General features: G+C 53.6%; 2 protein-coding genes across 2 annotated transcripts; one reads left to right on the top strand and one right to left on the bottom strand.

Annotated features, from left to right (window-relative positions):
- Positions 1-2,163: 2,163 nt before the first annotated feature.
- CKM354_000132400 (uncharacterized protein) lies at positions 2,164-4,995 on the bottom strand (the record flags this gene model as incomplete). The annotated part of the gene is made up of 3 exons (XM_044796446.1): positions 2,164-2,505; positions 2,561-4,693; positions 4,753-4,995. 3 exons carry the CDS (start codon positions 4,993-4,995, stop codon positions 2,164-2,166), a joined length of 2,718 nt encoding a protein of 905 aa, XP_044652381.1.
- Positions 4,996-6,616: 1,621 nt separating this feature from the next.
- CKM354_000132500 (uncharacterized protein) lies at positions 6,617-8,038 on the top strand (the record flags this gene model as incomplete). The annotated part of the gene is made up of 1 exon (XM_044796447.1): positions 6,617-8,038. One exon carries the CDS (start codon positions 6,617-6,619, stop codon positions 8,036-8,038), a length of 1,422 nt encoding a protein of 473 aa, XP_044652382.1.
- Positions 8,039-9,771: the final 1,733 nt, after the last annotated feature.

Here is a 9,771-nt window from a genome sequence, read left to right on the forward strand (position 1 = left end):
TCCATTTGGAGTTATCACGAGAATACCCAAAAGGAGCCGAGGAAGTTGGTGAAACGTCGAGCACAAACTTTACTGTGGCGTACATCCCTATTGAAGAAACTCCACTTCACCTCCGCATTTCAGCATCGAAGTCGCATGCACCTTCCAAGACGGAAAAGCCATCAATATATCAAAGCCAGCAATACTTACCATTTGAAGATCCTTATCGGCTCCTGTGTACCATTTTAGACTTTCTGCCTGAATTACGCCATCCTACTTCTGTGCTCGGCCTGAAATTCGAGGCCTAAGCCGTATAGAGCGCCCAGGAATGGATCGATCAGCATTGGCATCGCCCGAAATGTGAAAGGAGGGGCATGTCTTCGACGACTGTGGCTTGTTTGGCGTCACACTCGTCACACATCAGCTGGAATTAATACGGTAGTTGTTCGTCTGCCTGGAAAGTTCAGGCGAAGGATTGCTTTGCTCGGCTTCTTGGGTAAGGGCTTGGGATTTGATGAAGTAGGGCGTACGCCGACTAACGCCAATTGCTGTGAAGTAGTTGGCCCGAAGCGAATGACTGGATGTCATGAGTTGCTTGTGAGGCCTAGATTTGGTGCTAGTTCCGTCGTCGAGCTTCCTTTCTCTCGTTCCTCTTGCTTGATTGAAACTGCTGACTTCTCCAGTCCGACGCTTGCTGAGACCATGATTGTGCGATAACACCATCAAGACTGCATCTTCAGCGCGCAGAGCTCTATACAAGCAAGGCGAGCTTCAGAAACCTCACGAACAGGGCTCCAGAAGTCACCACCTGGTCAAGACAGATCTCCCACCTCGATACCAGACATCACTACCCTGTAGCCATGACCACGTCCCTCCAAATCCTCCTCCCAAACTCGAATCATACATTCAACGCCAGCCATCACCCTCCTCCACTATCCTCGTCGTCGTGCTCTCCTCCAACGAAACTCCCAACCACAAACCCTTTCACTCGGAAATCCTCCTCCTCCTCGGCGAAAAGAGAACCTCCTTCACCCGCCGCCCAAGAACTCGAAAAGCTCTCCCGCGCTGTAATCCTCTCCATCAACAATCGCTCTTTCGCCGCAACGAAAAAGCTCGTCGCGAATAATTACAAGGGAGACATTGACGAGTTGCCGAAAACGAATAGTTATGAGGCAGAAGAGGATGAATTTCGCGCCGTGACGCAGGCGAATCCAGAGTATCATATTGATGTGGTGGATGTTAGTGCGGATGTGGATGAGAGGTTGGGGTATGCCATTGGTGAGTTCTGCAATTTTGCTATCTTTTCCGTTCTTAACCTTACCGGGTGCCTTGGGCGGTGGATGTCTTGGTGGTGGTGGTGGTGGTGCGAGTTCTGGGACATATGATGGCGAGGCAAGAGCGAGGCAAGAAAGAGATGAACGTGAGCTGATATCCGTTTTGCAGTATTCTGCCTCTTATCTGTCAAGGGCCGACCAGCGAATGTACGGAGGCAATCTGTATCGGTTGTGGAATGGATGCACCGGGATGGGAGATGGCAGTATTATAATGCTTCGGTCATGAGAGGATTAGATGGATCGGATTGTTATTCTCATACTTGCGGGAAGCAGAGAATCGACAAGCAGGAGGTTGAGAAACAGAAATGTGACAAACAGAAACTTGACAAGCAGAAGGACGACGAAGGCTGAGCAAAAGAGACATACGAGGGGGAAGTGAATGGGAACAAATTCGCCGAGGAGTTGGCAGTATGTTGGAGAGGAGATACTGAAAGCGGTTGCAGGAAACGGGCAGCTGGAGTGCGGAAAGCAGAAATCACACCAGAAGCGTTCACCGCCAACAGGCTGGGCAGAAGATGACGACTCCAGAAATCACGAGCATGCGAGTGCGTCAGAACCGGGCAGACGGAATTGGTCGCTGCTGAGAGCATGCTCTGTCCGGGTCAGAACATACCGCTGCGGTATGAAGAGAAGGACGACATGTCGCCAGTTGCTTCTTTGCCAGATGTCCACCTGTAAATGATCTTGGGCTTGGGCACGATACTCCACGGAGCAACGGCCTCCGCGCGAGGCGTTGGCAAATAAGAATGAGTACTGTAATGCAAGGTTCTGCGGCCAGCGCACGCAGATAAAGGAAAAATCATACATCGCAAAGACAGAGTTGCAATCCGGCACTGCCCGTACATTTTTCTTAATAACCTCCAGTATTCGTTCGAAATTGCCGTTCATATTGTTCTCGTTGCTTCTGCCAGCTCAGTGCCGGCAGTAAGGTCGGCCCTCCAGACAAATTCACGTCAGCCATATCGGCTACACTCGGAGCGCGAAAGGTGCCATCGAAGCTCGCATCTGCTCTCGGAGCGGCGTAGCTCGCATTGCCGATGGCGCTGATGTTGGAAGCAGCCATTGTGCTGTAGTCGTAACCATCGAGAGGTTGACCCGTGAAGCTGGCTCCTGTGAAATTGGCCATGTCGAAGTTTGGAACGTTGAGATCTCCTGTGTAGATGGCGGGATTGAAGACTTTTTCCCATTCGGCCTGCACAGTGTGTTAGTGGCATGTAAAAGGGTGGTTGAAGTTCTGGCGGACTTACCCAATCAATCTCCTGCATGTCGACATCCGTGCTCTGGGGTTGCTGTGGTCGTGCTTGGGCTCCTACACTACCATGCCTGCTTCCGCTTTCGCTCGACTGTGAGTCTGGCTGAACTGGAGGTGGCGAGAAGTTTTGGGGTGGGAAAGAGACCGCCATCACACCTGTGATCCCATCGTTCTGTTGCTGCACGTGCACAGCAGAATCGTTGCTCACACCACTTGGGACCCGCGCGTGAGGCTTCTCTGCACCGCCAGTGCGTTGTTGCATCTGGTTCGAGACCTTCATCTTGCGTGTCTGGTGGAAGGTCTCCATGCGGTCCCTCAGGTCCGTCAATATGAGCTCGGCTTTCTGCTTCGGCGCCAAATGTGAAGGGACCTCGAAGATGTAGTCCAGACAAGTCCATATCCTGGTCGCTTCCTTGCGCATAGGATACGCATAGACTTCCACCAACAGTAGTAGTGCCGCGTGGTATTGATTAAATGCACCTCGATACCATAGCCACGGGGCCAGATCAGGCCTCTTCTCCCATTCCACAGAGCACTCCATTTGATTGAGTCCTGCCTCGATGAGGACCTGCCTCAATCGATCAGGCATGCGTTGTGTGGTACTGAAAAGGTAGCGGTGCAAAACCTGCAGATGCAGCCCTCCATGCATGGTGTTTAGCATCAAGACCGCCACCCGTTGCAATGGCATTGCATTGTCGAGCATCGGGAGATACTTTTCTCTTGTGCTTGTGATGAATTTCTGTACCTTGACCAGTACGGATGTGAGCGACTTCTTCCTCTTGTCCACAGCCACGATGTCGTACCAAACCCTTCGGCGCATTTCTTGACATTCAGCTCGTATTCGCTCGAAGGTCGTATCGGTCCAGTAGTCACGATCTTCCGTTACAGGGTATTCTCCAATGAGGTCTGCATCGTCCACGTTCCATGGCATTTTGGTATCGTAGTCTTCGGCACGAATCTGCGGTCGAGGGCCAGTTGCCTCGCAGGTTCTCATGTCCAAAAAACAAAGCTGATGCCATATCAGACGGCGGACCTGCACTTCTACCGGTGTCATGGAATAATGTGTGCCATCCCGGTGCAGGCCCATGCATTCTGCGAGTCGAATAGCGGTACCGACTAGTGCAGAGTGTGCTCTGGACACCTCCGCTCTCACGAGAGGTATCAGATACATCACAAAGGCTTGCATCGTATCTACTCTGGTCGTCCTCAAGAAATTCGCTTTGGCGAGTGCAAACTCTGTTCCAGATCGCAGACTGTCTATTAGAGTATTCTTCGATGTGCCGAACCTCTGCGTTACCTGCTCGTTTGACATGCTCACAGCAGCGGTGAACATTGCAGCAAAGATGATTGCTTGAATCGAAGCGACAGGCTCCGTACCTGTCATGATTTGGGACCAGAATTGAGTGTACTGCTGCTCGAATGTTGGCCGGTGGACGATTTTGCACATGTGGTGCACTGCATGCCAATATCGCGCCACCAGCTGATCTGCAGCACTCTTGCTCGGCAGGTAGTCGATGAGGCTGGTGCTCATATTCGTGCCGGGAAAGAAGAAACTCGAGGCGGGAGCGATGTAATCAGGACCAGGACCAATAAAGGACTTGGGGGTTGCCTGGATTTTGGGTCCCATGCCTGGCCGCAGGTCTCGGTGATCTTTGACTAATGGAGTTTCTGAGAAGCGCGACTTGCCTGCTTTCACGTCTTCAAGAGTGTCGGTGATCTCGTCGACAAGCTTCGGGCGGATCCAGCCTCCGATTCGTTCTGAGATGCGCATCTTGCCCATCTGCACACCCAGATCCATGAGCTCGTCGTCGTCGTTATCTTCGTAGACATTATCCTGTGTGGCCAGTGGGGTTGGTTCCAGGTTGTCTTCGTCTTCGTTGACTTCTTCTTCGTCGGCTTCCTCCTGAGCCCTGACCTCTTCCGGCGTCAGCTTGGTTACTTTGCCGCCACCCAAGTGACCCTTTTGCGTTTGGGCTGCGACCTCTCTTTCGAGGTTCTTCTCTAGCATGCCCATTTTCTCCTTAATCTCAGCTAATTTCTGCTGGGACTGAGGATCCGTGGCAGGGGCCAGATACAGGCAATCTCTGCGAAATCTTGTACAGTTGACACATGGTGCTTGTTTGTCGCACTGCAGGTCGCATGGTGCGGTTAGCGAGCATCGCCACGAATCATGGCATACCGACCTACCTTGAGCTTGCGTCTGCGGCACTCGAGACATGATGTGATCTGCCGATTCCGCCGCCGTATCCTTGGCGCAGCGTTGGAAGATTTGGGCGAAGTTTCTGCTGGTGAGGTGGAATCTCGATATGTCGCAGCTTGAATAGCCGAGTAGTTGGTCGAAGTACCATTGTCTACAGAAGCGTGTGTCGCCGACGAGGTGGTATGGGCCCCTGTTGCGCTATTGGCTGGTGCATACATCCAGTTGTCCATTTTGGCAGGAGGTGTCTGGCTGGCGTGTGCCTGCTTGCTTTACGGCCGAACGAGTACCGATGCGAGATGTCTTGGTTCGCATATAAATGGTAGGGGCGTTCCTCTGGTACAGTAGGCAGCAGGAACCACGCGTAGCTCGACCTATGCACGCGACTTCTTCCAGGTACCCGTTCTTGCGCGTGGCCGACAGTGTATCGAAGGCGTGAGGTGGTGGTTGAGGTCTAGCGGACGCCAATGCGATGGGCCCCGCGCCGCTTTTCTCCTCTTTCACGCCGGCGTTGGCAGGAAGGAGATGCTAGCCGATCAGCTGCGATTCAAAACCACCCAATCTCACGCGGGAGGTGCGGTGTGCGGGCTTTTAAGACTCCACCGCGGCGGGCCCATCTGCAAGATCGATCTTGGTGCTGGGGCTGGTGGTGAGCGTTCGAGTTGCTGACAGGATCGAGGCCAGGCGCACGGTCGGGATATGTCATCTTCCTCCAGCAGACCAACGAATGGGCCGGACCCGTCCGCATCCTGCACCGCCCTGCCCTGCACTGCACCGCCGCTGGCCAACTCACCGAATGCAAGGCAGACGCTGTCTTCTCGCAGGACAGGCCGTACGTTCCAAGCAGTGATGAATCGTCGCGATGCCGCAATCATCGTGCAATGCCCATTTCCAGTCGCCCACAGCCGTACGTGCTGCACATCTCTGCCTCGCGGCACACGGCCCTGCCGGCTCCAGAAACGCATAGACCGCTCTGCGCAGACATGCCTGCTTACCAACACCTGTTACACTGCAGACCTCATCCTCTATCGCAGATCGCCATGCCCTATGAAGCCTCAAGCCTCTTGCGAGCACGCCACCGTGCACGACTAACCCGGCTCAACACCCGAAAGCAAACTCAACTTCCAATACAGCAATGATGGCTGTTTGTATAGTAATCCACAGCATTAGAACTTCGAGATCGAGGACCAGGATCGCAACATCTCGTCTCGAGCAGCCACCTCGGCGCGGTGAATGCTGATAGCGACCACCGACCAAGCCAAGAATCCTCATTTGCAGTGAGACCAAAAAGCCGAAGAACATGCCACCGCTCTCCTTTGAAGCTGAGCCTCATTTCTCGAAAGCCCCCCGACCTTCTCTGACGCGGTCTTGGAACTGCCTCCAGTCAACATCTGTTTAGTCAAGAGGCGAGGTCGGGCCCGAGCTTTGTTGCAGTTAGTCAAAGCAAGGTTTTGATACACAAGTACCTGCCCGCCTAAACCTGAACACTGGAGAGGGCCAGCATCATGATTGAAACAAAATTAGCCGCTACTGAACTTATCTTAGCGACTGCCAGCTTCATCTACTGTATAGCCATTCAGCAGATCGGAAGCGGGTCGCCTACCAGAACAAGCAAGTGCAGCTGAATCTCTTTCGTGTCTTGGCGAAAGTTCGCGAGCCTCCTCCACGCCTCTATACACTGTTCACCAAAGTAGACAATGGCAAGGGCAGTAGTTGCTAACGAGCAATCACTTGCTCACAAGGCAGAACCGCCCAGAACCACGTTGCAAATACCGCACTTTAACACGATACTTGCAGTCGCATATCTCCACGCTGGCACAAGTTCATCGGGAGACTCAAAAGCTACCACAAGAAATGCGTTCCAATATGGCCAGTGGCATGGACTCCAATACTCGAGTTCCTCGCGCATCCAGAGCCAGCAAACTGCCTTCCCGTATCACACGTCACAAGGCAAATCCACTCAAACACATTCAATACAGATCACAAAAATATTTCGCAATGCATAGTGACTACGCCACCTCTCAGACTACTGACCGATATTCAGAAATTCAGCAAGAGCGACGCAGGCCTACGAGAGAAGCGGGGCCAATGATGCAAGGCCGAACAGAGACTCTGCCACGAGAGTCGCGGAATCGGATCATAATCCGCGCAGGCCGGGAATATGCTGATCTAACAGGAGATTTCGTCACTTTCGAACAGATCAACGAAGATGAAAGTCGCAAGTTGATGGGACTGCCAGCCAAGAACATAACGCACGTAGATTTGACAGGCTCAGAACGTGCGCCACACTACGATGTCTCGAAACCTCGTGGCACTGCCGCAACAGATGACGGATCTCATCGCCTAGACTCAGGACGAGGCTTGTACGCTACGCACTACGCTTCGCCACGATCTGGTGGTCGGAGAGAAGTAGACGCCGACACCGTCGTGACGGCAGCGACAAGAAGGCGATCTCGTTCTCGCTCGCTCTCGCCCAGACAGGTGACTCGCGAGTATAGAGTCAGGAATCGAGCACTGCCTCGATCGCCCTCACCAAGACTGGACCTCTCGGGCCTTCCCTTCTACACCATCGAAGAGCATGCGGGTGCAGTGCGCCGGTCACCGCCGTTGTCACCAAGAAGTTACGATGCCAGAATTCGTTCTCGTCCATGGCTACCAGTGCCACACCAGGGTGATGGTTTTGAGGGGTTCAAGGAGGTTCAGTGGTCGCGCTGGACGCCAGTGAACGACGCTGCTGCCTCGAGCATGACACGAGCGCAACATACCACACAACCGGCACCAAAGGCCACGGAGCCGGATCTGTCGTCGCAGCTGGACAGCCGTCCGGACTCCTACATGCGTGCTGCACTTGCCTATCAGCGCGCCTTAACACGTAGCCGGATATCTGGATGCTACAATTACGATGCGGTCAGCGGTGAAGTCACCAGAGAGAACTACGAAGCTCGACAACCATACCAAAGGACTTCTTTCACTGCGGTCAATGCGCAGCCGGCTCGGACTGAGCAAGACCAATTCGTCCCTCCGCCTTCGCCGCCTCCCCCAACTGAGCAGGAGCATATCATCTCGTCAACTTCACTTGCTCTGGCCCAACCACACAACGTGGCCGAATCTACACACCGTGGGGTTCCTGTCGAGATATCGTGGGACCAGGATGAAGAAGACGAGCGACAGGAGTCTGAGATTCTGGCATCACGACAATCGATTCATAGGCGGCTGGCGGAAGAGCGTGCTCTCATTCGTGAGCGATGGCGAAAGGAAGCGCTAGGGTTGGATTGAGAAAAGCGATCAAGGTCTGGCTCTGACGAATAGCGGGCTTCTACTGCGTGAAGGATGGCGAATACAGCAGTGCAATACTTTGCTCGCGATGCTGAGTGTCGCTTTGACAAGATTTCGCGTGGATGTCCGAAGCTCTGAAAAGAGAGAGCGGCCTCCTTGGCTTGATATTCGAAGACCATTTTGGCGAACTGAAGCAGGAGACTGCTGATGGTTTTGTTGACGACGTCCGTCTGGGTGTTGCTGGACGACTATCTCGGTATGCAAGGTGGAGATCTTGTTCTGGACCTATTGGTTGTCGATGTGCTCAGGCACGATGTGTGACAAATTCATGGCAAGATGTATTTCTTTTACTGCCTCTATGCTAGCGCTCACTGCTCTGCAGGGAGGAAGCATTGGTGAGTATGCTGCATTATTGGTTGGGCTGTACCATAGAATCAATGGTTTGCTGATGAACGGTCGATGATGACACTCTGTCCTGTGGACAGACCGCTCTCAATATCGCTGGCACGCTAGCTTATGTTCAAACCTTGTGTGTTTTTGGCCTGTCTGTCACTACTGCGTCAGCGTATCGTGCTTTCTACAGATGTCTCCACTTGACAGGCGATGCTCGAAGTCCAGACAGATGAAAATGACACGTGCGGTGAAGATCGTAGATCGCAACGGGATATCGTATTGGTCAAAAGGCTATCAAGTCTTGCTGGCTTGTTAGGGCTCGATGGCGGGATAAAGTGCTGGCTTGTCTTCAGTAGTACGCGACGACATTGACATGGAGATGTCTCAGAGCCAGGGGCGCATTTTCCTGTACCTGATGCGCGGGGAAAAGTGCTCCGACGGACTCGTTAGATGAAACGTCGCGAACGTTGAGGGTATAGTAAACGATGACCAGGGTGCGAGCACGGCGTGGGGCAAACGACTGACAGAATGTCTGTTGTTGAGGATGAAGGGAAGTCGTGAGCTTTGGCAACTGCAATTCTGGAGATGAGGATGATCGTAGCACGGATGAGTGAGAAAATGTCCCGCTTGGCTTTGATTTTCATTGCTGCGTGTGGCTGCCACGTGGGCGGGGATCTCACGTTCGGTATGATGACTGTGCGAGATGATCGCATTCTCCGGTGGTGCTGGTGATTGTGAAACGCGTACCGGTGTCGCCCACGTCGCTGGGTGACGAGCAACAAGAGATACGAAAGCATAACGTAGGGCGGAGATGGGCCCTACGTCGTCCCATCGCGTCGAGCCGCAGGCCATTTGCCCAAAAGGATCGCCGGCATGGGATGGCCGCTGCTGTGGCTGGTGCATTGATTATGTGAGTCGTGTGTACATGGAGACGGGAGTTCTATAGGAAACGGTCCAAGTCTGGTAGATGCAGACGCGATTCAGTAGCGACTTCTCCGCATCCTCACTCGTCGTCTGAGCTTGAGCTGTGTATGGTGTTGTGAACTACACCAAGCGCAGCGACGTTGCGATCAATCGATCAATACGACGACTTCGACATCTCCGGGTGGTCGTGCGCGTGGCTGATGCGCGGAGTGGGGGCCCAGAACAAAGAGCGCTGGGGAGGCAACGACCGGGGTGAGGGCATTGGGAGAAATTGCATCTGCAGGACGGTGCCGTCGCTGCCCATTGATCAGTCAACGCGCCGCCGGCTGCCAGCGGAGCGGTGGACGACAGCGACGTGTACAGTCGGTGAAGTGCTTCGGCGAGCCACGAGTGGTGAGCGGGATTCTGTAAGCGCC

The sequence above is a fragment of the Cercospora kikuchii genome, assembly GCF_019650295.1.
Source record: "Cercospora kikuchii DNA, contig_00001, whole genome shotgun sequence".
Lineage (NCBI taxonomy): Eukaryota > Fungi > Ascomycota > Dothideomycetes > Mycosphaerellales > Mycosphaerellaceae > Cercospora > Cercospora kikuchii.